The following is a 27,834-nucleotide window of genomic DNA, read 5'->3' on the forward strand; positions in this document are numbered from 1 at the left end:
CGGAGTCAGAAGAAGAGTCCTGGTCCGAATCTGGGGCAGCCGCAGATGAGGTAGGAGATAGAGAGCGTATTGCTCTGGAGGCCATAGAGGGGCTAGTGGAGCTGGAGGTGGACCCTGAGAGGGACCGCTTCCTAGACCTCCTGTGTGTTCTGCCCTGCCGGGCTGGAGGTGCTGCGGGCTCAGACTCGCTCTGGGTCACCGGGGGGACTCCAGAGGTGGAGGCGGGCAGACGCTCTATGGCCGAGGCTATGGTTTGAGACATCTTAGTTAGGTTGTCCACGGACTGAGAGAGAGCTGAGGCCCACCCAGGCATGGGGGCCGAGTCCTCGTTATGGGCGGTGGGGGGCTCCGTAGTAGTCATGCTAGGGGTGCTACAGGCTAGGCAGATGGGGGAGGACTGCCTGGAGGGAAACTTTTTTTAGACAAGAGGTGCAGGCGAAGTGAAGTACTATGGCCTGTGGCTGAGAGCGGGTCGCTCTTGTGCTGGACATGGGACAGCAGGGAGAGAGAAAGGAGAGAGGGAGAGAAGGCACAGAGCAGAGGATGCCAGGAGGATGGGGACTGGGGAATGAGCTGCCTCCCAGTGGCAGAGCTTACCCAGACTCTGGCATCCTGTGTGTGCTGGTGCTGCTGTCTGAAGCTGGCGCTGTGTCCTGAAGCTGCAGGCTGAGGGAGCAGAGGTGGGGGCTCCGGAGAGCTGCAGGTTGCTATGTAGGGAGCTGCACCGGAATGCTGCCGCTGCCTGGAGGGATCTCAGGCTGTAATGGCGCTGCTGAGGGAGTCCGGGCTGGGGGAGGAGCAGGAAGAAGCGCGAAAAAACGGCGCGCTGCCGGGAGCAGGGATTGGCTAAGAGTAAGGAGAGCTGTGAGTGGATAGAAAGCGCGCGCAGAGGCCTGCAGGGAATGGCTGCTAGAGCGGGCGGGCCTGCTGGGAAGGAAGGACCCGCGCGATAGGCCGGCCGGGAGGGGGAGTGGCCGGACGGGAGCTAGGCCTGGAGAGAAGCCGGGGACTAAATTTTGGGATGAGGCCGCAGGGGGAGGCGGAAAACGGCGCCGAGGACGAAAACTGGGGCAGAGCTTGTCTGAAGGGGGCTGACCAGGGGTAAGCCGTGCTAGGGATCTTAATTCCTTCTTTTTCCTCCCCTTTTTTTTTTTAAACGGAGCCCCCCATGACCCGGGACAAGGGATGGGTACCTGTCCCGACGGCTGAAAGTCCTCCTGATCCTGTGCTTGATCCATGCCTCCTGGAAAATACGTAGGGACACGGTATCTTCTGGTAATGTTTCGTCTCCCCTCCCTGATCAGGCCGGCTGTGGAGGGCGAGCGTGCAGGGGGAGGGGGGCAAAGACCATCCGCCTGTCCCTCTGTGCGGATGCCCCCCAAACAGTCTTGAGTGTTAGGGGGGTAGGGTCCTGCCAGACAGACACGGAGGACAACGGAAGTGGCGGACGGAGCCCACTTCTGTGCGACCGGTCTCTAGGGGGCAGAGCAGGGTGAGCACCCTGTCGCCCGACGAGCTGTGTCTGAAACGAAAAAGGGGAAAAAATTAAAAATACAAACCTAAGGGGCTGGAGTAGCCCCAAGTGTGTCCACCTCCTATGGACACTAAGCTTAAACTGAGGAACGATTGCCAGTTGGGTGGGTGTATACTGCATAGGAGGAGTTTTCCTTGTTTTGCTTAGTGTCGCCTCCTAGTGGCAGCAGCATACAACCCATGGTCTCTGTGTCCCCCAATGAAGCGATAAAGAAATTACCGTTATAAAAAACGCAATAAGGGTATACGACTAGAAGTCTTTTTGCAATATACATACATTAAAAATACTGTGCGGTTTTGCATGAAAGTTACATTTTCATCCATAATAGATGAATAATGGGATATTAGCTATTTATTAGTAATATTGATGAGGCTTTGTGTAAGGGGAGGAAGACAGACGATATGGAGTTAGCAGAGGCTAACTACAATGCATTCCCGGTCACATTGGAGAAATCTGATTGTTTTTACGTTGTAAGATAACCCCTTTACCACCTGGCATAAAACTAGAGTCCCATGTTTAAGTAGATTTTGCTTTGTTTTTCTGTGATCAGCTTTTTTTCTTAGGCTGGGGCCACACAAGCACTAATGCGAGTGCATCGCATGACCATCGGCTTCCGCTCTGCTGGAGTGTCTGGCCACTGTGATGTGATCCTGTGATCGCAGCACAGCCGAGAAGGGAGGGGGGGGGGGGCGCGCGCTGCGGAGGAGAGGGAGGGAGTAATCTTCCTATCTCCTCCATTGTTAGCTGATGCGCATATCGCACTGCACTCCACTGTACTGCGAGTGCAGTGCGATGTTTCTCTAACACCCATAGACTTGTATGGGTGTGAGAGAAAACTAATTGAATTGCACCCGCAGACTGCTCCGATTGTTTTCTCGGTCCAATTAGGGCTGAGAAAAAAATCGCTCATGGGAGCGTCTGAATAGAGTAACATTGGTCCAAATGGAATGAGATTTTTTTTTATTGCATTCCACTCGCTCTGCTTTTCTAGCTGTGTGTCCATAGCTTTAGGGTTAAAGAAATGGTTCTTCTAATGCTTTTATTGCACACTAGGGATATCGAATTCATGGCTTTTCCATGCTGTTCTAACATATTCTGTCATATACTGTATGTATGTTCTTCCTACTGAATTTTCTCCAATGGATGCAAGATTACAAAACTGATCCTATAAGAGGAGTGATGTTACAGGTGGATCATTCATTAGAACTTCTCCCTTTTTACACTGGGATCAAACATTTCCAAAGCAAAACTACACTGAGTTTGTACCTTCTCCCCATGTTTCATTGTATTTGGTTAGTGTACTCGTTCCCTTCCACAATCCCGAAAACATGAAATTGGCCCTAATATGTGCATGTATGATATGTGACAAAGGCAAAAGACCTGTGGAAAAGAAAGCGCATAGGGTCTTACCCTGATAACCAGGGGGTAAAGAAGAGTAATCCTACTCACCAATCAGGGTTGTGACAGGCACAACTCCTGTAGCAGCATGTATGTGGATCACGGCAGCAGTACCCCAAACGGCAGATAACAGAGAGAGGTAGTGGAACGGGGCTTTCAAAAACCGCGCCAAGGATCCCAGATGTAATCTTGAATCAATGTATTTTTATTTTGGCATAGGTCTACGCGTTTCAGGAGGCTCAGCTCCCTTCCTCAGGACCAGCAAGCACAAGATACATCAAATCTCAATTTGTGATGTATCTTGTGCTTGCTGGTCCTGAGGAAGGGAGCTGAGCCTCCTGAAACGCGTAGACCTATGCTAAAATAAAAATACATTGATTCAAGATTACATCTGGGATCCTTGGCGCGGTTTTTGAAAGCCCCGTTCCACTACCTCTCTCTGTTACATGTATGATATGTGGAAAGATTGTGGAGACACGTGAGTAATGACAAGAAGCCACTTAACCTCAGGCCTGCAGCAAATCATTACAATGACCAAAAATGTTACATGTATGACAAGAAGCAGTATTTTCTGGGATCAATTTTTAACTTACATGGAACAAGCCGTTAAGAGGAAAATGTAAATTCCCACAAAAGAAGAAGCGTTTGTGCACAAAGGGTGTCCTGTTCTATAAAATAGTATGGAGGGTTATAAACGTGGAGTGGAGACAGTAAACACAGAGCCCTTAGAACCATTGAAATACATTAGTGCTTGTATCTGCGTCACTAGAAACACTGTTGGGTAATGGCCGATAGCTGTTGTGGATATAAGATGTCTAATTATGGAGAAATGAAATTCGGCTTTCTGGAAATAGCCACAGATGTCAAAGGAAAGTGCATCTGAAAAAATACATATCTCCATGAAGCACATAGCAGTGAGAGAAGAGGAGAATATTTCTCTCTATGATACTATAATTATAGGTCTGCTTCTCCAGCTAATAACCCTGTAGTAGGACATGAAGTGATAGAATGAGTGGTAATATAAGCCTGCACAGTCACCATATTTTATGTTATTGCAGATTAGGCCAGGGCGTTTTGCTTACTGATACTTGGAAAGTCCCAAGCGATAAACTACACCAATAATTTAGGGAGATTTTAAACAACATACATGAAATGTAGAGCCAATATATAAAGTTTGTTCTGTATGTAGTCCAATCTAAACAAATACATACATACACAGGGCATGCTGGGATTTGTAGTTTTTTCACAGCCATTGAGCCACATATTTGAGATCCTCATCCTCTAAGGCCTCTTTCACACGTCCCTGAAAAACACGCACATTTTTCACGGACGTGTCAGAGGTACGTTTTGCCCTTGCCGTGTGTATGGCTCACGTGTGTTCTCCGTGATAACACGCGGAGAACGGGAACTTTATACTCACCTGTCCTTGGCGTCGCTGTCCGTGGTACTGATCTTCGGTCTCCGGTCCTGCCGACTCCCCGCTGCTGCTGCTTCCGGCCGCAGTGAAGTGAATATTCAATGAGCATAATGAGCGGCGGTCGGCAGCAAGTGACAGCAGCGGCAGAGACTGCAGGGCTGGAGAAGGTGAGTAAAGGTTTTTTTTTTTCTCACAGACACATGTCTTTTCTCCGGTGCGTGTCACACAGAACACATCCGTGTGGTCCGTTAGCATTACGTGTGACATGTTTGCGTTTCGTGTGACACCCGTGATGCCGGAGAAAAACGGACATGTCGGCTTGAGAAACACACAGACACACGTAAGTACAGAACGGACACACGTTCCATGCGAAAACACTTACGTGTGTCCAAAACCATAGGAATCCATAGGTCTACGTGTGTACGTGTCTCCGGTACGTGAAAAAAATACTGCCAAACACGTACCGGAGGCACGTACGTGTGAAAGAGGCCTAAAGCAGTGTTTCCCAAACTCCAGTTCTCACAGCCCCCAACAGATCATATCTTCAGGGTTTCACTAGTACTGCTCAGATGAGGCAAACTGGAAATTTCTGATCCCTCGATAATAATCAGATCAGCTGGGCAATATTAAGGAAATCCTTAAAACATGATCTGTGGGGGGTCTCTGAGGACTGGAGTTTTGGAAACACTGTTGTAGAGTATACAATGAAAGATATAATCTAGCTGGGTGCAACAACGGTGTTTCTTTATTTGTACAAGGATACAAGGACAGACAGTGCACAAACTAATGTTTACGCGTTTCTGGCTCAACGCCTTTAGTCGAAGACTAAGGGCGTTCAGCCAGAAACTCGTTGACGTTAGTTTATGCACTGTCTGTCCATGCAAAAATAAAGAAACACTGTTGTTGCACCCAGCTGGGCTATATCTTTCACTGTTTGCTTCGCGGCCAGGGCAGGGCCGATATCCGAGTCTGGGGGACGGTGAAGTCAGGTGGCGGTGAGCTGGATTTTCAGTACTGTTGTAGAGTAATGTCAATATATTCTTTAATAGAAATAAATATGGAATCTCTGGTAGAATTTCCGATTAAAAGGGTTTTCCACTACTTTTTCATTCCCTTGCCATATATCATAGTTCTTCAAGACAATACCTTTTGTAATATACTTGTATTGGATGTATAGCTTCTATGGGCGCATCTCAGCAAGGATGACATAGTACCAGATTGTTATGCAGATTTTTATCCTCCTCTGATACTTCCTTTTCCAACACAAAAATCAGACCAAATGAAAGGAAGTTGCTACTGCGCTCTTAATGGTGGGTGTAGACATTTTGGAGTAAATCACAATTAGTCTGGCTCACAAGCTGCACTGACAATTTCATTCAGTAGTAACAGCAGGGTACAACACCTTTGCTTTTGAAATGCAGATTGCAGCTCTTCACTAGCAAAGGGTTTAAGTAATCCAATCACTGACATGGACAGCACATAAGCGCCAACATTTGCATAACAATTACACTGACAGAGCTATACTGGCTATCTGGAAATTGCCAGATGGGCTGGTAGCTACCCTGGGCTGCTCTGACAATTGGTATCTCCTAATATTTTCAGTAGCCCAGGGTAAAGAATATAGTAGGCAAGTTAAAAGCTGGATCACAAGCCACTGCAATGCATAATGGAACTTGTAGTAATAGATCACAGTAAGCCTGGGGAGCGGAAAGGATGGATGTAAACATCAGAGCTGCTGCTGGCAGACACCAAGTGATGTTGTCTACATGATATAAAGTTTATATTACTATAATAAAAGTATGGATGCATTGTGGCACATAATAGCACGATTGATGTATAAAAAAATGAAATGAGTTAGGGTAGTGGAGAACTTCTTTAAGTCATGATTTGCCCCTTTTCCACAGTTTTTTAGGTTACAACTAAACTCACCTCTTTCCTTCGATCATTATCTTTCTGCAGGAGCCATCTGACGGAGGCTTGCGGAGATTTTGCAGCGCACTCCAGGAAAGTTGTGTTATTTCTGACTCCGTACTGAATAATCTCTTCAGTGTTCCTATACTCTGTACAGAAAGAAAGTAAGGGCTTGTTAACCATGCCAAACACACAAATAAGCTCCAAGCTGCTAAATATATCTAGCTACCTATATCTGAGCCAAATGGAAGAAAATGAAAGGTACTAAAGCCACATCACAAGTTCTTTGCTACCAGCTTAAACAACCACTGGTTTTAACACTATAAATCATCAATGACTAGAGAATCATCAGTTTACACTGGAAAAATCCATAAATGAAGCACCAGTTAATCAGAAATTGTGCTCTGTGATCAAAGGTCAAGGTACATGCTGTATATTGGAAACATAATCAGGTGATTTCGAAATGTGGAGCGACATATATTTCTATACATTATATTTTTTGAAAAAGGAAATATCTTGTGGTCATTTGGAAAACTGTACTACTATAGTCAGTATGTTCTCTGTAGTTGATTTATGATTACAGGAGGTTTCCATTTGCATAAATACAAAGGGGGAAAAGTTAAAGAGGTTGACCACTACTTTTACATTGATAGCCTATGCTTCGGATAAATCATCAATGTGTGATCCGCCAAAGTTCAAAACCCAGCACTCTGGCCAATCAGCTCTTGGTCCCGACTGCGGCAGCAGGCAGTCAGAAATGCTGAACCAAATTCCATTGACAGGAGGCGGATGTGTCGTACGCGGCTGCGATCCCTCTTAGTTGACGGGGCTGCTCTGGAACTGAGCATTTCTGGCTGCTGCCGCCGACGGGACAGAGAACAGTTGATTGGTGGGGGTGCCAAGTATGCGACCCTGGCCGATAAGACATTAATGAGCTATTCTAAGGATAGACCATCAGTGTAAAAGTAGTGGTGAACCTCTTTAATAATTGTTTCTACAATAACCAGTGATATGTTTGTTTATTAAATGTGACTCAAACTATCCTTATCAATGTAGGATAAAAGGAAGAGCACGGAAGGAAAGAAGCAGAGAGCACAAGTGACATTTCAGCTCGTATCTTAAATTAGAAATGTTAAAAATAAACTGGTAATTACTAATCTTGCTGTTCAGGCAGTGACAGGGAAGATCTGTTACATGCAGCAATAAGCTACTTACTGAACTGAAAACTGTATAAACCATTCAAGAGTCAAGGTCTTGTGTATCATATAGTATGGAAAAATGTTTGTCTTCTATTTTATGTGAATTCTATTATTTTCCATAAAAATAAACAGTTTTTATGTGAATAAGTTAACAATCATATGCATACAGAAAACACCACAAAGCTAGCAAAGTATGTCACAGATTAGAAAAGCTGCTGCAAATGAGGCTAAAAACCTACACCAAAATCCATGTGGGATATATAGTATTTTGTGTAATAGGTCACCTTGGTAAAGAAATATGGTTCCTTAGCTGTCAATCCTAAATAAAAATCTTGGGTAATGGACTACATGAGAGAGGGCTCTATTTTTAATCTGCTCTGCAGCTCATTTTACTGTCATATAAATGACTGAAGTCCTGGGTCATTCTAGTCTATATTCCTGAAGGTCGATGTATCATCTAAAAAACAATTGTAAGGATACTAAAGTTCAGTGGTTGTACCGACACAGCTTTCCGTATGCAAACCACTTGAGCAAGCACCGCTGTCCTCAGGTACGCTCGGTGCTCAGCCCAGTGCGAGCCACATGCCTTGTTTGAACGCCTTCACACTGTGAGTAAAATCAGCGTTATCAGATGTAGTGTGTACAAGACAGAAAAAATGGAAAACCCTGCCTTCCCTCCGATGTAAGGCTATGTGTCCACGGTAGAATGTACCTGCGGATTTTTCTGCATGAAAATCCGCGACTTTCGCGGCAAATCCGCACCCGCGGATTTGCTGCGGATTTTGATGCAGATTTTTTTTTTTTTTTCACCATTCTATACCCAAAATCCGCACCAAAAGCCGCAACAAATAATTGACGTTACTGCAGATTTTTCCGCATCAAAATCCGCGGCAAATCCGCAGCGGAAAAATCCGCAGCATGGACACAGCATTTCCAAAATGCCATTGAAATGGCTTGGAAGTGCCGCTGCTGCAGATTTTCGGGAAATCCGCGGTAAATCCGCGGCAAATCCGCGGCAAAATCCGTGGTAAATCCGCAGCGTGGGCACATAGCCTAAGTGATCTGTTGATGGTGGACTGCATGTGGGCGGAGACCGGCTTGTGAAAGGGTTAAGATGTCATTTCATAGCAAACAGAACTGTGACAGTATTCACAACATGCAGCGGTATACTTACCAACTACTTACTATTATGACATGCTAAAGATCATTCTGTAAATTACCTTTTAGATTGAATCCACGGCACTGGGTAACTGGATTGCCATGCTTTATATCTTGTCTCCTGCTTCTTCTATAAAATCAGAAAAGCACAGAGGTAAACCATAGGGTCACTTCTCGGGAATCTCCAATGAAAAGTGCAGTGATGTGTGCAGGGTAATAGGAGGACATGGACTACAAGTGATGGTTGCTGACTACGCATGAAGAAAACGAGGATCTGAATAGTACACAATGATTACTAATGTGTAGTTCATTGAGGATGCAAAGAAATTTTTTTTTGGAAGAATGGGGTCTTACAGTCGAAATACAGTAAGCCTGTATTTTAATAGCATTAATCTGCAATAACATAAGCAATATATTACATTACGTGAATGTTTAGCATAACTATTTATACATATGAGAACCCCTTTAAAAAAAAAATAAAAAAAAATGATACAGTAAAGAGGAGATTTGTGGCATCAGGTGAAATGTAAACCTGTTGACCACTCAAGTGAATGATCAACCATATAATACATTGCCAGGATGGATCTGTCAGAAAAAGAGCCTTTTAATTTGTTTAGGCTACACAAATTGTGGAGTTAAATGACTGAAAGAGGTTTTTCAGGATCAGCTCACCTCTAAACTTGCTGTGGACGATTTTGGAGATCAGTGCACGGACAGTCAGCGGGCTGGATCCTGGGAGTAATGGAGCAAAGGGTTTTTTATCCAGCACTTGAAGATATATTATCCAAATTCCACGATATTAACGGACTTGATAAAATCATAATCAATTTTATTGGTGTACAAAAGTACAAATAATTAAAATCATTGCGTCTTACGCGTTTCAAGCCAAACAAGGAAACCCTTGTTCGGCTTGAAACGCGTAAGACGCAATGATTTTAATTATTTGTACTTTTGTACACCAATAAAATTGATTATGATTTTATCAAGTACGTGAATATTGTGGAATTTGGATAATATATCTTCAAGTGCTGGATGAAAACCCCTTTGCTCCAGTTAAATGACTACCGATCAGGTACAGGTGGAGAACCGTGATGACCTTTTCTGCGGCCCCAGGGAAGATTCCCAGGGATCGCAGTGCTCGAGCGGCAGCCATGGATGTATCCCTTTAAACCCTGCATATAGCCTGTTCAGTACTGAACACTGCGATCCATACATTGGAGGATTACGTCGTCACACTGGCCAGTGTCAAAATGAGGATATACTTTGTTGGCAGGCAATGCACTTTCATCCTACTGAAGAGAAGTGGCTGCTCCAGCACCAACAGTTCTCTGCTTCCAGTGTCCCCAATGTTTGTCTGTGCCCCCAGCATCCCCCAGTTCTGTCTGTGCCCCTCCACCATCCCCATGGCTTTCTGTGCCCCTCCAGCACCCCCATGGCTGTCTGTGCCCCTCCAGCACCCCCATGGCTGTCTGTGCCCCTGCAGCACCCCCATGGCTGTCTGTGCCCCACCAGCACCCCCATGGCTGTCTGTGCCCCTCCAGCACCCCCATGGCTGTCTGTGCTCCTCCAGCACCCCCATGGCTGTCTGTGCCCCTCCAGCATCCGCATGGCTGTCTGTGCCCCTCCAGCATCCGCATGGCTGTCTGTGCCCCTCCAGCATCCGCATGGCTGTCTGTGCCCCTCCAGCATCTGCATGGCTGTCTGTGCCCCTCCAGAATCCGCATGGCTGTCTGTGCCCCTCCAGCATCCGCATGGCTGTCTGTGCCCCTCCAGCATCCGCATGGCTGTCTGTGCCCCCCCGGCTGTCTGTACATACCCCCAGCTATGTCTGTGCCCCTCAGTGATGTCTGTAACTCCCAGTGATGTCTATGCCCCACAGTCATGTCTATGCCCCCAGCTTTCGTAGTGATGTATATTCCTCCCAGCCCTCACAAGTGATGTAATTTTTTCTCAGCCTTCCTCTGTGAGTATATGCCCCCAGCATCCCAAGTAATGTATGTGCTCCCAGACTCTCCTGTGATGTTTATGCCCCCAGTATCTCCTGTGATGTGTTTGCCCCCAGCGTCTCCTGTGATGTACTTGCCCACAGCCTCTCCTGTGATGCATATGTAGGATGTGGCCAGATTACCCCTACTCCTCAAATGTACACATAATGTTTTATGTTGTGTCGGTCTAAGTGCTGCTGCTGCTGGAGAATACGGTCTGGCAATATACAAGTGGCAGAGTCAGAGAAGTGCAGCGGTCAGCGCCATCTAGCGGCCAATAGTTTGAAATGTTTTATTGCATATTGCATGTGTATTTAATGGTAATGTAAAGTATAACCTGAATTGTGTGATTAACACGTTAATGGAATAATGTAAAGTATAGGAATGTTAAGTAGGAATGTTAGCTATTAAAATATTAGAGTAAGAGAAAGTTTTAGTATGTAGTTAGTAGTAATAGATTCTTCCTGGTTGTTGAGGGAACTACAGCCAGACGATAGGAGTGACAGAGTGCCAGAGGGTTGGCTTGTGAGACAGGAGTTGAAGAGAGTTAGTTCTGCAGAGAGTTTCGAGGTGTGCAGATAGATTTTGGTAACCTGGGCCAGTCAGGGAATCGGGAGGTATCCTACATTGTGTCCAGAGCCTACGGCTTACCATGGGATGGACATAGTGTAGCTGTCTAAGGCAGCGATTGGACACGGGAAGCCGCAGAGACAAGAATTGGGGAAGACTTGAGGTTTAGACTTGGCCGCTGGAAGGCCAATACCCCGGGCAAGGGCTAGACAGAAGACGTACCCCAGAGAACAGTGGCAGCAGAATGGGATTGTAATGGCCATGTCTCTCAAGAAGGTTGAAGAACAAATAAGCCAATTGTTGTTTTGTAAAGAGACTGTCTGTGTGATGTGTTGCCACGTCTTTGAGGGTCATTGGCTGCGGGGAAGTGGACACACCCCTGAAGACCAAAGTAAGTGTTATAGCCCTCGTCCAGGGAGGAACACAAACAATGGCTCAGTCTCGTGAAGTAGAGCAGAGCCCGGCCTGGCATTTGCTCCTCTCTACATTTATGTCAACAGCCCCTCCTATGATGTATAGGTCCCCATCCCCTCTTGTGATGTATATGCCCCCAGCATCTCCTGTGATGTATATGCCCCCTACATTTTCTGTGATGTATATGCCCTGTGTCTCCTGTGATGTATATGCCCCTAGTGTTTCCTATGATGTACATGCCCCATCACCTCCTGTGATGTATATGCCCCTATCCCCTCCAGAGATGTATATGTCCCATCCCCTCCTGTGATATATATGCCCCCATCCCCTCCTGTTGTGTATATGTTTCAGCATCTCCTGTTATGTATATGCCACCAATCCCTCCTGTGATTTATAAGCACCCAGCGGCTCCTCTGATGTATATGCCCCAGCATCTCCTGTGATAAATAAGCCCCCAGCATCTCCTGTGATGTACATACCCCCAGTGTCTCCTGTGTTGTATAAGCCCCCATCCCCTCCTGTGATGTATATCCCTCCATCCCGGGCTGTGATGTATATACAGCAGTCCTAGCTGAAACAAACCTGGAGAATCAGTTGTGAGCAACAAGATCAATATTGCCTAAAATCACAGCCGCACCAAAGAGAAGAAGCTCCAGCTATCACAGTGAGTTAATTGTTTGACCAAACACAGCAGGGTCATTTTCAAGTTGATAATTTTCTGCAGCCCCCGAATGATGGTAGAAATTTCCAAATAGCTCTAAGCACAAAAAAATTGTTTCAGTCCCCTGAGCTAAATGTTAGCCAATTAGTGGTCCATGCTAACAAAACAATCTTTTTACGATTGATTTATTTTGTGTGCAGCGTCTTTCACTGTTCTCGGCAGCAAATGCCCTTTTTACACGGGATGATGTGCTACCAAGAATCATGATTTATTAAGCAAACAGATTTCACCTGATGAATGAGCCTATTGCTTTTTTGAAAATTCATCAGCAGTCGGTTTACACTGCATGATTATCAGTAAAAAGGGATTGTCTTATTGAAATTATTGGGTTTTAACTGTGATTCAACAATGTGCTTTTTTTAGACAAGTGACACAAATAACTATTCTGATACAGATACATTCTCTACATAATAAAACTTTAACACTTCCACATTAAACTCTAACATTAAACCTCCTCCAGTCTAGACAGAAACAAAACATTAACACATATAACCAAGCACAAGTCACAACACACAAATGTCTTACCTTTTGCCAGAAGGGTAAAACTTTGAACAAAAGTTTCCATCCCAGGCACAATAAGGGTCCCTGGCCAGGCAGCAGTCTGCACACGCAGGCCCATAAATATGGCAGCGGTGTAAGGATAGCTGAGTGACGCCTTCTTCTGAGCTAACGTACAGTTGTTGCTGTAAAATGAAAACTTATTTTTGAGCAAACTGTTTCTCTCTTGGCTTATCATATTACTTTTAATAATTAGAATTGATTGCATTTATATCTTGTGTTTAGTAAAAAAGCCTATAATAATCACAAGTAAGGGGTACTTTGCACGCTGCGACATCGCTAGCCGATGCTAGCGATGCCGAGCGCGATAGTACCTGCCCCCGTCGCACATGCGATATCTTGTGATAGCTGCCGTAGCGAACATTATCGCTACGGCAACTTCACACACACTTACCTGCCCTGTGCGTCGCTCTGGCCGGCGACCCGCCTCCTTCCTATGGGGGCGGGTCGTACGGCGTCACAGCGACGTCACACGTCAGGCGGCCAATAGAAGCGGAGGGGCGGAGATGAGCGGGATGAAAACATCCCGCCCACCTCCTTCCTTCCGCATTGGCGGTGGAGGCAGGTAAGGAGATGTTCCTCGCTCCTGCGGCTTCACACACAGCAATGTGTGCTGCCGCAGGAACGAGGAACAACATCGTATCTCCTATTGGTGCGACATTATGAAAATGTCCGACGCTACACAGATCACCGATTTACGACGATTTTGTGATCGTTTATCAGCGCATCTAGGCTTTACACGTTGCGATGTCGTTACTGGCGCCGGATGTGCGTCACTTTTGATTTGACCCTGACGATATCGCAGTAGCGATGTCGCAACGTGCAAAGTACCCCTAACACTGACTATTATACCTAAAACAAATCTAGGTTTTGATTGAAAAAAAAAAATTACAAAATAAATGTATTCTATTTATTTTCTTCCAAAATACAGTAGATAAAAAACTTATAGTGAAAGGTGCAGCTATGATACATGACAATCAAAAGAGCTATGAACACTGGGAAAACCTGCCATTAGCAACAGTAAGGGGCACTTTGCACACTAAGACATCGCAAGCCGATGCTGCGATGCCGTGCGCGATAGTCCCCGCCCCAGCTGCGATATGATGGTGATAGCTGCCGTAGCGAACATTATTGCTACGGCAGCTTCACATGCACTCACCTGCCCTGCGACATCGCTCTGGCCGGCGAACCGCCTCCTTATTAAGGGGACGGGTCGTGCGGCGTCATAGCGATGTCACACGGCAGGCGGCCAATAGAAGCGGAGGGGCGGAGATGAGCGGGACGTAAACATCCCGCCCACCTCCTTCCTTTCGCATAACTGGCGTGAGCCGCAGGACGCAGGTAGGAGATGTTCCTCGCTCCTGCAGCTTCATACTCAGCGATGTGTGCTGCCGCAGGAACGAGGAACAACATCGTAAAATCGGTATTTCCCAATTCATGGAAATGACCGAGGCTACACCAATGATACGATTACGACGCTTTTGCGCTCGTTAATCGTATCATAAAGGATTTACACACTACGATATCGCCTGTGACGCCGGATGTGCGTCACTTTCAATTTGACCCCACCGACATCGCACCTGCGATGTCGTAGTGTGCAAAGTGCCCCTAAGAGCCGTCAAATAATGTGCGAGTTGTGGTATTTGGTATTCTGAAATTAGATTTTATATAGTAATAAATGGTTTATTCTAAAGCTAAAATGGCAGCATGTATTAATACAATCATAAAGGGGTTGTCGAGGTTTAGCATGAAAACCTACGGTCATTCTGCGTGACTGCAGGCTTGTGAATCTTTACAGCATGCACAGTGCGCGTGTTCAGGATTCTCCAATGACAGCTCTGGGAGCAGGCGATCATATAACCACATGCAGCGCTATGCATGCTCTTGGCCACATTTTGACTTTATGTGAGCAGGCTTGCTCAATACTAATGAATTGAGCAAGGTCACACACGTCTAAGACAGAATGTGACCTGGAATATTCATATCACATTCTTGAGGTCACATAACCATCCCCTTCACTGGAGAATCATGACAAAGCACAATGTGTGGATTCATAATTCTGCAGTCAAATAGAGTCATTGCAGACTTTCATGTTAAGCCTGGACAACCCCTTTAAGCCCTGCATACACATTAAACTAATAACAGATTTGGACGACAGTCTAATGTGTATGGTAGTCACGAACAATCAATTGTTGAGGGAGCTAAAGATCTGACATGTCCGATTTTGGACTGATAACTCTTTGACTCTACCTGAGATAAGTTGCTCTCTCATGGAGAACACAGGAGTGTTCGGCAGAGCCAGTACTCCTGTCTATGGGAGAGTCTGAAGAGATAGCCACCGGCCAAACAATCAGACAATTCGTCGTTTGGCCAATCGCCATCCAATGTCTATGGGGGCTTTACAGAAAAAGTGGTTTGGTTGTAGCCAAAGTTCTATAGATGGTTGTGGTTTACGAGATGTAAAATATATTGAAGTTTTTAATATACTTTTTTTTTTTGCATTATCATAGCATTATCATGGTTTATAGGGTATTCCTAAGGCCACATGCACACATTCAGTATTTGGTCAGTATTTTAACTCAGAATTTTTAACCCAAAACCAGGAGAGGAACAATCAGAGGAAAAGTATAATAGAAACACGAGCACCACTTCTGTATTATTCGCCCACTCATGGTTTTGGCTACAAACACTGAGGTAACATACTGAACGTGTGCACGTGGCCTTAGCCTTAAGGCCCAGTCACACACAACAACTTACCAGCGATCCCGAAAATGATGCGACCTGATAGGGATCGCTGGTAAGTCGCTGGGAGGTCGCAGGTGAGATGTCACACAGTAAGATCTTACCAGCGATGCAGGAACAATACAGGTCGCAGTAGCGACCTGTATAACGATCTCAGCAGTCACTGTGACCCTGTCACAGTGTCAAACATAGCGATCTGTCCTGCCCAGCAGGACATCGCCTTTGAAGAAAATGGCCTGGACCATTCTGCAACGACTAGCGATCTCACAGCAGGGGCCTGATCGCTGGTAGGTGTCACACATAACAAGATCGCTAACGGGATCGCTACTGCGTCACGGAAACCGTGACTCAGCTGCGATCTCGCTAGCAATCTCGTTATGTGTGACGGTACCTTTACTACTGTTTCCTTTATTGCAGCCTTATCATGATCATTCTAAACAATTTAATAAATTGTGTACTAATTATATCTGATTAAGTATCACAAACATTTTAAAGTGAATTTTACTATAAATGTTGAGTGTTACAATAACCCGTTATAGTATTATGATTGGATCTGTCATGAATATTTTTTTTCCTTAGACATAATGCCCCTTTGGCCACACTAGACCCAAAGTCAAAATTGGAACACTGCCTTCATTGCCTTAAATCATCACATTAATTTATGAACTTGCTAGTCTTTAAGTAGCCTATTTTATAATCTACAACTCCGATACATAATTCTAAGTACATGTTCTAGCTATACATATGAAAATGACACATTCTGTATGTAATCTCCTTTTTTCCCAATTTAACACTTTCTTTTAATTCTGATGTGCTTTAGGACTTGACTTTACAAAAATGAATGTAAAGTGTCTGAATTTAGATGTAGTACAATATAATCAGTGCTCAATGCCTAAAGTGCTCAATTGATTTTAGGCATGCTATTACTAATGAATCTAATCTCTACTTGCCCTGCAGACGTCTTACACTGGGTTCACACTAAACGACAGCGACAACGACGTCGCTGTTACGTCACCATTTTCGGTGACGTAACAGCGACCTTGTAAGTCGCTGTTATGATCGCTGCTTAGCTGTCAAACACAGCAGAAGCAGCGATCATAACGTCGCTGTGCTACATGTGCAGAGAGCAGGGAGCCGCGCTTAGCGCTGGCTCCTTGCTCTCCTGCAGCACACATCGGGTTAATTAACCCGATGTGTGCTGCAGCTACATGTCACAGTTCAGAGAGCAGGGAGCCGCGCTTAGCGCTGGCTCCTTGCTCTCCTGCAGCACACATCGGGTTAATTAACCCGATGTGTGCTGCAGCTACATGTCACAGTTCAGAGAGCAGGGAGCCGCGCGCACTGCTTAGCGCTGGCTCCTTGCTCTCCTTGCTACAGTATACATCGGGTTAATTACCCGATGCATACTGCAGCCACATGTCACAGTGCAGGAGCCGGCACTGGCAGCAAGAGCGGCGGAGGCTGGTAACCAGCGTAAACATCGGGTAACCAGGGAAAGGTCTTCCCTTGGTTACCCGATGTTTACGCTGGTTACAGCTTACCGCAGCTGCCAGTGCCGGCTCCTGCTCGCTTCATTTCGTCGCTCTCTCGCTGTCACACACAGCGATGTGTGTGTCACAGCGGGAGAGTGACGACCAAAAAATGAAGCTGGACATTCAGCAACGACCGGCGACCTCACAGCAGGGGCCAGGTCGTTGCTGAATGTCACACACAGCGACAGCGACGGGACGTCGCTGCAACGTCACAGAAAATGGTGACGTAGCAGCGACGTCGTTGTCGTTGTCGCTGTGTGTGACACCAGCTTTACTAAAAGGGAATTTATCAGTTACTAGAGACATAGTTTTAAAATGTCACTTAAGGAAACTGAAATTACATGCCTGCCATGAAACACATTTTGCAATCTTGAACATAGATTAGGGAATTAATTTTTGCAGCGGAAACTGTAATTACAGTCATCAGAGTTGTTGGAAAAATGAGTTTAATCTGTCACCGGTCCTCATTAAGTACTGAAATGTATAGTTGCGTAATGCTAAGCTTTAGGATAGAATTGTAGCTACAAGCACATAAAATTAGATTAAGTTTTGCCATGAAAGATTTAACTCTGGGAAGAAATAAGAAATTCTACAGTTGGAAAATGCTGTGGAATTGATCCCCATGTTCTGTGTCAGGGTACTTTCACATAAAGTATTTTTTAGTGGCTTTTAGTCCTTGTTATTTACGCCCCACTTCCTTCTATTGTGCTACTCCACTTCTTGTTCTTGATTCTCCTCCCCCTGTATCTCCCTCTATCTTACATGCTTTCATTAAGGCTAGGACCTTCTACCACCCTCAACGATGACCCACTTCTGAGGTAATATGTTCAGCGCGCATAACAGACTATTTTTGACATGTGGACTGTACAAATGTTGCACACTGACTATCCAGTACGGACAGTAAACCTTATGGGTGCTCCGCACAGATCGGTAAGCACAGTGCACACAACTATCTAGAGCCTTTATGTAAGGGGTGCTTCACACACAGCGAGCTCGCTGCCGAGATCGCTGCTGAGTCACGCTTTTTGTGACGCAGAAGTGACCTCATTAGCGATCTCGCTGTGTGTGACACTGAGCAGCGATCTGGCCCCTGCTGCGAGATCGCTGCTCGTTACACACAGCCCTGGTTCGTTTTCTTCAAAGGCGCTCTCCCGCTGTGACACACAGATCGCTGTGTGTGACAGCGAGAGAGCGACAAATGAAGCGAGCAGGGAGCAGGAGCCGGCGTCTGGCAGCTGCGGTAAGCTGTAACCAAGAAAAACATCGGGTAACCAAGGTTGTTACCCAATAATTACTTTAGTTACCAGCCTCCGCAGCTCTCACGCTGCCTGTGCTGCCGGCTCCGGCTCTCTGCACAAGTAGCTGCTGTACACATCAGGTTAATTAACCCGATGTGTACTGTAGCTAGGAGAGCAAGGAGCCAGCGCTAAGCAGTGTGCGCGGCTCCCTGCTCTCTGCACATGTAGCTGCATTACACATCGGGTTAATTAACCCGATGTGTACTGTAGCTAGGAGAGCAAGGAGCCAGCGCTAAGCTAAGCAGTGTGCGCTGGTAACTAATGTAAACATCGGGTAACCATACCCGATGTTTACCTTAGTTACCAGTGTCCGCAGCTGCCAGACGCCGGCTCCGTGCAAGCGCAGCGTCGCTTGCACGTCGCTGCTGGCTGGGGGCTGGTCACTGGTCGCTGGTGAGATCTGCCTGTTGGACAGCTCACCAGCGACCATGTAGCGATGCAGCAGCGATCCTGACCAGGTCAGATCGCTGGTCGGATCGCTGCTGCATCGCTAAAGTGTGAAGGTACCCTAAGTTCTCTGTTTGTCGATGCTATGACCTATTGTTTTCTCTGCCTTGCCTTGTTAGTATAGATTGCATCACGTGAAAACTATAGCCTGCTCATTCACTCCTAAAGGTCTTCCCATAATTTCTGTGGTACTTCCTAGCTCTATTTTACTAATCCTACATATCATGTATATATGGTCCTTTTATCATTACATATTTATAGATATGTCCATCTGGTTTTCCCTCCAAAAACGATTAAGTAATATGCAAATCATTGGTTTCAATTTGTGGAATTACAGTTTGTGTATATTTTTGTTCAAGGGTCCATATACAATACTTGTGAGGCACTTAAGGAAGGTCAGTCAGCAACTTGTTTGCTGATCGGTGCTTGTTTAGTAGCCTGTATACTTCAGATGTGCACTGACTGATCTGTAATAGACTGTTGAGTGCGAATTGACAGCCAGTGATCTCGGCAGCATGAATCCTGTTTACATAAGACGATGCATTGCCAAAAAGGATGATTTTTAAGCCTGCTTAAAAAACACTTCACCAGATGAACAAGCATTTTGCTCATTCATTGAGTAATTGTCAGCCTGTTTACATGTGAAGATCATTGTGAAACAAGCACATCATAATCATGTAAGAGGGCTCAATGCAATTTAAGGCAGCAGACAAGGTCCAGCATGGACTGAAACTTTGACCACAATTAGGGGACATGCCCACGATCCAGACATGCTGTGTCCAGGATGCAGCATGTCTTCTCCTGTGGGGTTGCGAGTGCTCTCCACAGGAGACTACAGCTGCCCGTGCCCATAATCAGGGTTTGGGCTGCAGTGGTCTTTTCTTTCTGTTCTCCTTGCGGTAATAAATTGATATGCTGGGGTTCTGGAAGCCACACCACATGTCAGTTTACACTGCGGGGAAAAACAAGCTTGGATGGCATGGAATTTCTATAAATCCCATCCACTGTGCTGCTACTGTACAACGCAGCATTTTGGAAGCAACAAAAACACACTGCGTCCAAAACGCTATGAACCCTGATCGTGGGCATGTACCCATAGAGTTTGATATGCTGAGACCGCAATATCTATTTTCATCTCTAATCTATTTCACTGTAAAAATTGAGTGATATGGATTTTTTTTTATTTTATTCCACATTAAATTAACTGAACACAAACCTGTTGATGTATATGACATAGGCTAAAAACAACCACAGGTACAAAAGTTGATAAATTATATGCACTGAAATTGGCATGTGCCGGTAAAAGTGACTTCATCATTTTTGCGCCGTTAACCGTCAGATATATATTGCTAATTTGGTTCAACATTATATAATCTAATTTGTTTTGAAAAATAATTTGTCAATATTGCATGTGCATAAAAAAATACATGTTTTTACATTATACATTAACTCAAACAATATAGGCTAAATGAGAAAAGGCAAATTACCTTTTTTGAAGAAATCTTCATAGATCTTATAGAAGCATGACTCTAAAACAAGAGAACAGATTTTTGTAATGAGCACAGGCCACAATGTACAATACATAAAATGTTGATATTACATATTATATTATAAAACCTAAAACACAGCTAGTAATCTTAAAACTAAACCCTAAACTTTATAAGGACAGGTACAAGCACCCAGACACTGAACTGAGCCTAAAGGCCCCGTCACTCACAGAGATAAATCTTTGGCAGATCTGTGGTTGCAGTGAAATCATGGACATATTGTTCCATTTGTGCACAGCCACAAACCTGGCACTGATTGTCCACAATTTCACTGCAACCACAGATCTGCTGCAGATTTATCTCTGTGTGTGACAGGTCCTTAAGACCAAGATCGGAGCTCTACAACCTACATTGAGGCTAAGATCAGACATCTACAACCTACACTGAGCCTAAGATCGGACACCTAGGACCTACATCGATTCTAAGACCAAGGTCATACCATTGGACATCTACAACCTACACTGAGCCTAAGATCACACCTACAACCTACACCAAGCCTAAAGCTGGGTTTACACACTGCAACATCTCAAACGACAGCGCTGTAACGTCACCGGTTTTGTGACGCAATAGCGATGTTGTTTGCGATGTTGCAGTGTGTGAATCACATCAGCGACCTGGCCCCTGCTGTGAAGTTGCTGATCGCTACAAATCGTTCAGGACCATTCCTAGGTCCTTTGTTTCCCGCTGTGCAGCATGCATCGCTACAAAGTTTCAGTGTGTGAAGACTTTGCAGCGACTTTGTTAGCAACTTCCCTTTCAAAAAGCTGCTTATCAACGTCCCCAACAATCAGCTAGGTCGCTCTGCAGGTCCGGATCGCTGTTGCGTTGTTGGCCAGGTTTGCCTGTTTGACAGCTCACCAGCGACTCACCAGAGACTTAGGGAGGTCGCTGTTACGTCACAAAACCGGTGACGTTACAGTGATGTCCTTTGCGATGTTGCAGTGTGTAAACCCAGCTTTAGACCATTGGACACCTACAACCTACACTGAGCCAACACCATCGGACACCGACAACGTAAACCGAGCCTAAGATTGGATGCCTTGAGCCTACACGAACCCTAAGATTGGAGAACCTACAACATACACTGAGCATAAGATTGTACACCTAGATTCTATATCGCACCTAAGACTAAGGTCAGACACCTATAACCTATACCAAGCCTAAGACCATTGGACTCCTACAAACGATACTGAGCCTAATACCATTGGACATCAACAACCTACACTGAGCCTAAGATCGGACACCTAGAACTTACAGCGAGCCTAAGAACATTGGATACGTAAAACAGAAACAAGTCACAGTGTCCCTGCAATACACATCATATATAAAAATAAATTCTTGAATGGTCTGCCCAATGTACTAATTTTTAATTTACACTGTTGCCATGAAAAAAATATTCATCTGATCGCTTTATAGTATACAAAGTGTAAGAATTCTGGGTCCCAAATAAGTGTCCTCACACCTGCGTTAGTGTGATTCAGTCCCTAGCTTCGTTACTTAATACACAGTACATTTTCTACTTTACTTGTGCATTGATTCATTTGATCTATGTAAGAGGAGAGTTGGCAGATGGCTAATTGCTACATATTTCTAACACATGAGAGCTGCTACCAGAATATTTGTTGAGGTAACAGTCAGTACACTGAAAAAAATCAGCTAAGCATTACAAGCTGAAAAAATGAGGCTACAAACACCAATGCGCTATTTCTAGTTACTTATAGATTACTTCCAGGAATTGTTAATACGCCGCCTTGGGACAAAGCAACCTTCCTGAAAGCAGTTATATGAAGAGTTTTCAACACTATCACTTCCTCTTTAAGTGTTTTTTTTAATTGACATTATTGCTTTAGATCATATCTACTCATTATCATTAATAATATCAATTTAGATCTCCTGATGGGATCGCCACATTTTTTAACCCATTGTACCCAAGAGCAGTTTCCAAAATTTTGACAAGAGTTTAATACAACATTTTTTAACCTATGATAAGAAATTATGGTTAATAATGTACCGGATTTTTTGCTTTATAAAACGCACCTGATTATAAGACGCACCCGCAAATTTGGTGAAGGAAAAGAGAATTATTTTTTTTAATGTTAAATGGGGTCCGTCTTATAATGCCAGTGTCCATCTAACAAATCATATAGGGTATATGTCCCATATAGCCCCCCCATGCTAAAATTAGCCCCCTTAATCTGGATATGGCCGCCTTATATTGAATATAGCCCCCTTGTGCTGGCATACGTCCCCCAGTGATGCCACATGTCCCCCATTGATAGCACACGTCCCCTATTGCTGGCACATGCCTCCTATTGATGGAACACGTCCCCTATTGCTGGCACATATCCCCTACAGCTGGCATAGGTCTCCTATAGATGGCACACGTCTCCTACAGCTGGCACAGGTCTCCTATGGATGGCACATGTCCCCCTGTGCTGCTCATGGCCCCCTATGGATGGCACACATCCCCCTGTGTTTGATATGGCCCCCTATGGATGGCACACCTTCCCTTGTGTTATATATGGCCCCCTATGGATGCACACCTCCCCCTGTGTTTGATATGACCCCCTATGGATGGCACATCTCCCCCTGTGTTAGATATGGCCCCCTAAGGATGGCACACCTCCCCCTGTGTTAGATATTGCCCCCTATAGATGGCACACCTCCCCCTGTGTTAGATATTGCCCCCTATAGATGGCACACCTCCCCCTGTGTAAGATATGGCCCCCTATGGATGGCACACCTCCCCCTGTGTTAGATATCGCCCCCTATGGATGGCACACCTCCCCCTGTGTTAGATATGGCCCCTCATAGATGGCACACCTCCCCCTGTGTTAGATATCGCCCCCATGCTGCTGCCCATAGTAAAATAAAACACTCTCTCCTTACCTTCTCCAGCGCTGTCCTCCCTCGTGTCTCCGTCCGTGCTGCTGAGTTCCTGCACTTCCTGGTTCTCGATACCGGTCAAGTGATCGGCACAGCAGAGTGATATCATCTCTGCGTGCCTGATCACAGCGGCATCAGGAGACCGGGGAGACACGCTGGAGGAGGTAAGGAAAGAGTTTTTTATTTTACTATGGGCAGCAGCCTGGGGGCGATATCTAACACAGGGGGGGCATGTGCCATCAAAGGGGGGTGCAGGCAGATATAATATGCGCCGCTGCTGCAGCCCATCACCGCGGTGCGGTTTCAGCACAACGGTGATGGACAGCGGCAGTGCATATTATATGAGCGGGAGCAGGAGATCCAACGCTGCCTCCTGCAGATTTTACCAGCCCCCAGCAGCACTCTCGAGCTGCCCCCACCTCCCCTGGACTCTGTAGTATATATATATATATATATATATATATATATACCCCGTATATTTGGATAATAAGACGCACCCCCTACTTTCCCTCAAAATTTGGGGGAACAAAAGTGCGTCTTATAAAGCGACAAATACGGTAAATTTAATTTCTAAATCTTCAGTTTTACTCAGTTGTACAGTTGTACTTGGCCAGTGAAGCACTTTCACCCTATTCTTCAGAAATGCAATAATCATAGATGAAGGTATTTCGGATCATTATCATGTTGCAAAAGTGCACATCTACCAAGGACACGGAGTTATGGTAGAATAATTTCTTTAAACATTTATCTTGGTCTCATCACTTCAGAATATAGAGTCCCAGAAGTCTTCATATTTTTCAGTATGGGGGCTCACAAATTGTATGCAGGCATTTTTGGGAATGCTTCTCTGCATTGTATGCTGTATTGTGTCACGGGAAACGCTATGGTTTGGCTTTATATCACTTTAGCTAACTACAGTAATCTTGTATGTCGATTTTTTTTCAACCCTCATCAGAAGATGCTCCTATTTTGGTGTTAACCTCTGTAGTTGGCCTGGACGTCTCTGAGATGTTGCAGTTCCATCCTAGATACATTTTTGTATCAATTTTGATACAGTATTTGGACTGATAAGTAAAGCTTTGCAAAATCTTCTTTTAGCCTTCACCTTCCTTGTGCAAAGAAATAATTTTCTTTCTGAGATCTTGTGATATTTCTCTTCCATGTGGTGCCATTGCTAACAGCATGAAATGGGAAGGGGTTTTCTTTGTTAAGTAATACCCTTTTATAGTCTGCTGGACACCTATTGACTTATCTGTGGTTAAATTCTCGTTAATTGGAGTTTTGTAGTCTAAGGCCGGGGCCACATGGGGACTAATGTGATCCTCGCATGACACTCGGCTCGCGCTGGCAGCCCAGCAGGAGCAGAGTGTCATGCGAGTGTCACTGCGACTGAGGTCCGATCATGCGATCGGACCTCGGTTGCGGAGGACGGGCCGGCACTGAGGAGGGGCGGGCCAGTGCTGAGGAGGGGTTGGCCGGCACAGAGGACAGAGGAGGAGAGGGAGGGATTTATCTCCCTCTCTCCTCCGTAGCCGGCTATTGCCATTCTCACACTGCACTCGCGGTACACCGGTGTACCGCGACTGCAGTGCGATCTTTCTCTCGCCCCACAGACTTGAATGGTTGCGAGAGAAAGAGTCGCGGATACAATTGCAGCATGCAGCGATTGTTTTCTCGGTCTGATTAGGGCTGAGAAAATTATCGCTCATGGGTGCTGTGACATAGGTTAATATTGGTCCGAGTTTAATGAGATCTATTATCGCATTCCACTCGGTCCGAATTTCATGCCATGTGGCTTAGGCCTAAATGTTATCTTCACTCTTAAGACTTTCATAGGGGTGCACTCATTTTTGCAACATTGTTTTAAATTAATTTGTTAAGAAATTTACTTTTTTGGGTGTGCAAAGTAACAATTCTTGTTTACAATCAATTTCCCACACTTTTGCAGTATGGTGTTCCATAAAAAAATGTTGATTCTGAAATCTACTCAATGGACATGAATTCTTGGAGATTGTTATAAAGTGTTGGAAACAATACAATATAGCGACATCATCTCTTTACCATAGTAGGAAAACAAGCAAACTTCTGTTTGCTTTTCATGCTAGCTATCCGTCTTTTTCTGTTGCCAGCAATATTTATCATGTCTGACGTGAAGTCACTGAAACTACACCAAACATTACGTTATTTCAGTGCTGGTCCCAGCTAACCCAAATTCGCATTACAACACTAGCTCTTTTATCTGTAGTTTTACATATAATGCCAAGTCTGTCAGGTCAAAACTGTATGTACACATGTTCACTGCTAGAAATTAGTAGTTGGTGCCAAACCTTAAAAACTTCCAGCTCTTCTAAGATGAGCTCTCCACCAGACGAGCTGTTACCGGGAAGAACAACCACTTTTTGCACTGTGCCCTTGTCTGGAAGAAAATATTAAATGCTTTAGTAATATCATGTATATAATATGCCATATGTATACATATTATTAGTATGTAACTTGGGAATCCAGCATCGGGTTTACACTATACCATGATTAAAGATGCTTGATGCACCAGAATAGTTTAGGTGTTTTTTATTGTTTTAGACCAACATGGATGTTATTTGTAATTTTAAAATGTGCCAAAAAAGAATATTTATATGTCCAAGAAACTAGAACGTTCCTCCTTGCTTTCAGTTTTGTGTGTTTTTGACATTAAAGGAAAAGAGTAGATTTGTGCTACTTCATCTGAAAGCAGCGGATGTATCAACTAGATTACTGGGTGCAGCCGTTCTGACACAATCAGAATTTTGAGAAGGTACTAGAGTCCAGAAAGCTGTCCCACCCCCACCAGGCTCTCCATGGATATTTTACATTGAAAGTGAGATGTCAATACCAGTTGGGGGCGTGTGGGACTGGCATGCCTGTTACTTTGTAGTCCTGCAATGATAAGGTTCCTGCGGCTTAAACAAACATAACAAAGAAACAACAGATCGGACTGTGACAGGCAGTTTTGAGTTTTCTGTGTTCACCCTTCACTCTTGCAGCATGCCTTTCACACTATCCATGCTCCGGACAGAATTGGACTCAGGTGTTATTCATGAGCTGGCTTTGTTTCTACACATCAGAAACTAGTGACAGAGAACCCAATTCCACTGCTGGGTCACTTAAATGTTATGTTGGTCACCTTAATAAAATCACTGTTTAAAGGAAATCTGTGAGCAGGATTTCACAACCCAAGCTATTTGTACGTAACTGTTTCAAAGACAAGTCCAGGGATACCTTTACATGGCCAGTCTGTTCCTCCATTTCAGAGATATGGATATACAAAGGAGACTGGAGTGCTTTCAGCATGTGTAAGCTCTTCTCAAGCCACTGTCATTTGATTTCCATTACCTGCCCTTGCAACACCTCTTTTGCTTGTGTAACAATCTATATGCTGTGTGACTTCAAGCAAAGAACCTGGCAGTCAAGTAGGAAGTGGCGGCACTGAGCGCAGAAGAGAGGCGGAGTGACAGAAGCACTTCTGCACACTGAAAGCACTTCAGCCTTATTTGCCTGTTCAATCAAATACTAATTTCTCAGTTACTGAGACTGGCTAGGTATTACTGGACTTCTCTCTGAAAGAGATATATGTATGCAGAAATATTTTGGAAAGGTGAATTTCTGCTGACGGATTTCATTTAAAAACTGTAAAGTGAGCCAAGGTTGACATCCGCTCAATGTAATCCTTGCACCAAAAAGTGCTTGATATTTCTGAGCTGCAGACCAACCCCAAAACCTCTTATTGATAGATTTCCCCTTATGCACAGGACAAGGAGAAAGCTGCTGTCTTTAAACATCTGAGAATACATTTTCTTTTTGGCTAAAAATAATAAACTTAAGTTCCTTATACAGTATTAAAAGTCAATCAATTTTTTATATTTTATGCAGGGAATATTCTCCATGACTACTCAATTCAATTATGTCTCTTCTTTCTAAATAATATAATTATTATTATTGGGGAGTGCAGCTTTTTCAGTTTAGGGCTAAGGGTTTTATCCAAGTGCATGCACCACTGTTCAGCAGGAAACAGGAGATAAAAGTGATGGCCAGTCTGCAAGCATTAAAGGGGTCGTCCACTACTTGAACAACCCCTACTCATTCACCTTGTTCACCTAAGAAAATTTAATAAGCCTATACTAACCCCTAATATGACCACGGTTCCAGCAATGTCTCAAGTATAACATGCGAGCCCTGTGACCAATCAGTGCCGGCTTCCTTCTCCCAGCCTTTGGACATTTGAGCAAAAAGATAGTGCAGCCGCACTGGAGGTGTGTACAGGCTTATTTATTTTTATGGGGGCAAACAAGGGGAAGGAGTACGAATTGTGCATGTAGTGGAAAACCACTTTAAGAGGAAAATAAAGGTCAAGAGTAGAAAAATAAGGCTTTTTTTGTTAGGCCCCTTTCACATTGCATTTTTCCCTATGTTCAGTGGTCCCGTCGGCGCATCCGTCGGGGCATCTGTCCGAATCTCCCCTCCCCCCGAAAAACATGTTTCGG

General features: G+C 44.8%; 1 protein-coding gene across 1 annotated transcript in view; it reads right to left on the reverse strand.

Annotated features, from left to right (window-relative positions):
• Positions 1–27,834, reverse strand: part of SEMA3C (semaphorin 3C) — a 256,081-nt gene that overhangs the window by 21,930 nt on the left and 206,317 nt on the right. Inside the window, exons 13-17 of the mRNA XM_075345216.1 lie at positions 25,645–25,733; positions 20,372–20,413; positions 12,833–12,990; positions 8,680–8,747; positions 6,279–6,409 (exon numbers count right to left, since the gene is read on the reverse strand). Coding sequence (XP_075201331.1) covers positions 6,279–6,409; positions 8,680–8,747; positions 12,833–12,990; positions 20,372–20,413; positions 25,645–25,733 — 488 coding nt within the window. The remainder of the gene's footprint in view (positions 1–6,278; positions 6,410–8,679; positions 8,748–12,832; positions 12,991–20,371; positions 20,414–25,644; positions 25,734–27,834) is intronic.

Source organism: Anomaloglossus baeobatrachus, chromosome 4 (assembly GCF_048569485.1).
Source record: "Anomaloglossus baeobatrachus isolate aAnoBae1 chromosome 4, aAnoBae1.hap1, whole genome shotgun sequence".
Lineage (NCBI taxonomy): Eukaryota > Metazoa > Chordata > Amphibia > Anura > Aromobatidae > Anomaloglossus > Anomaloglossus baeobatrachus.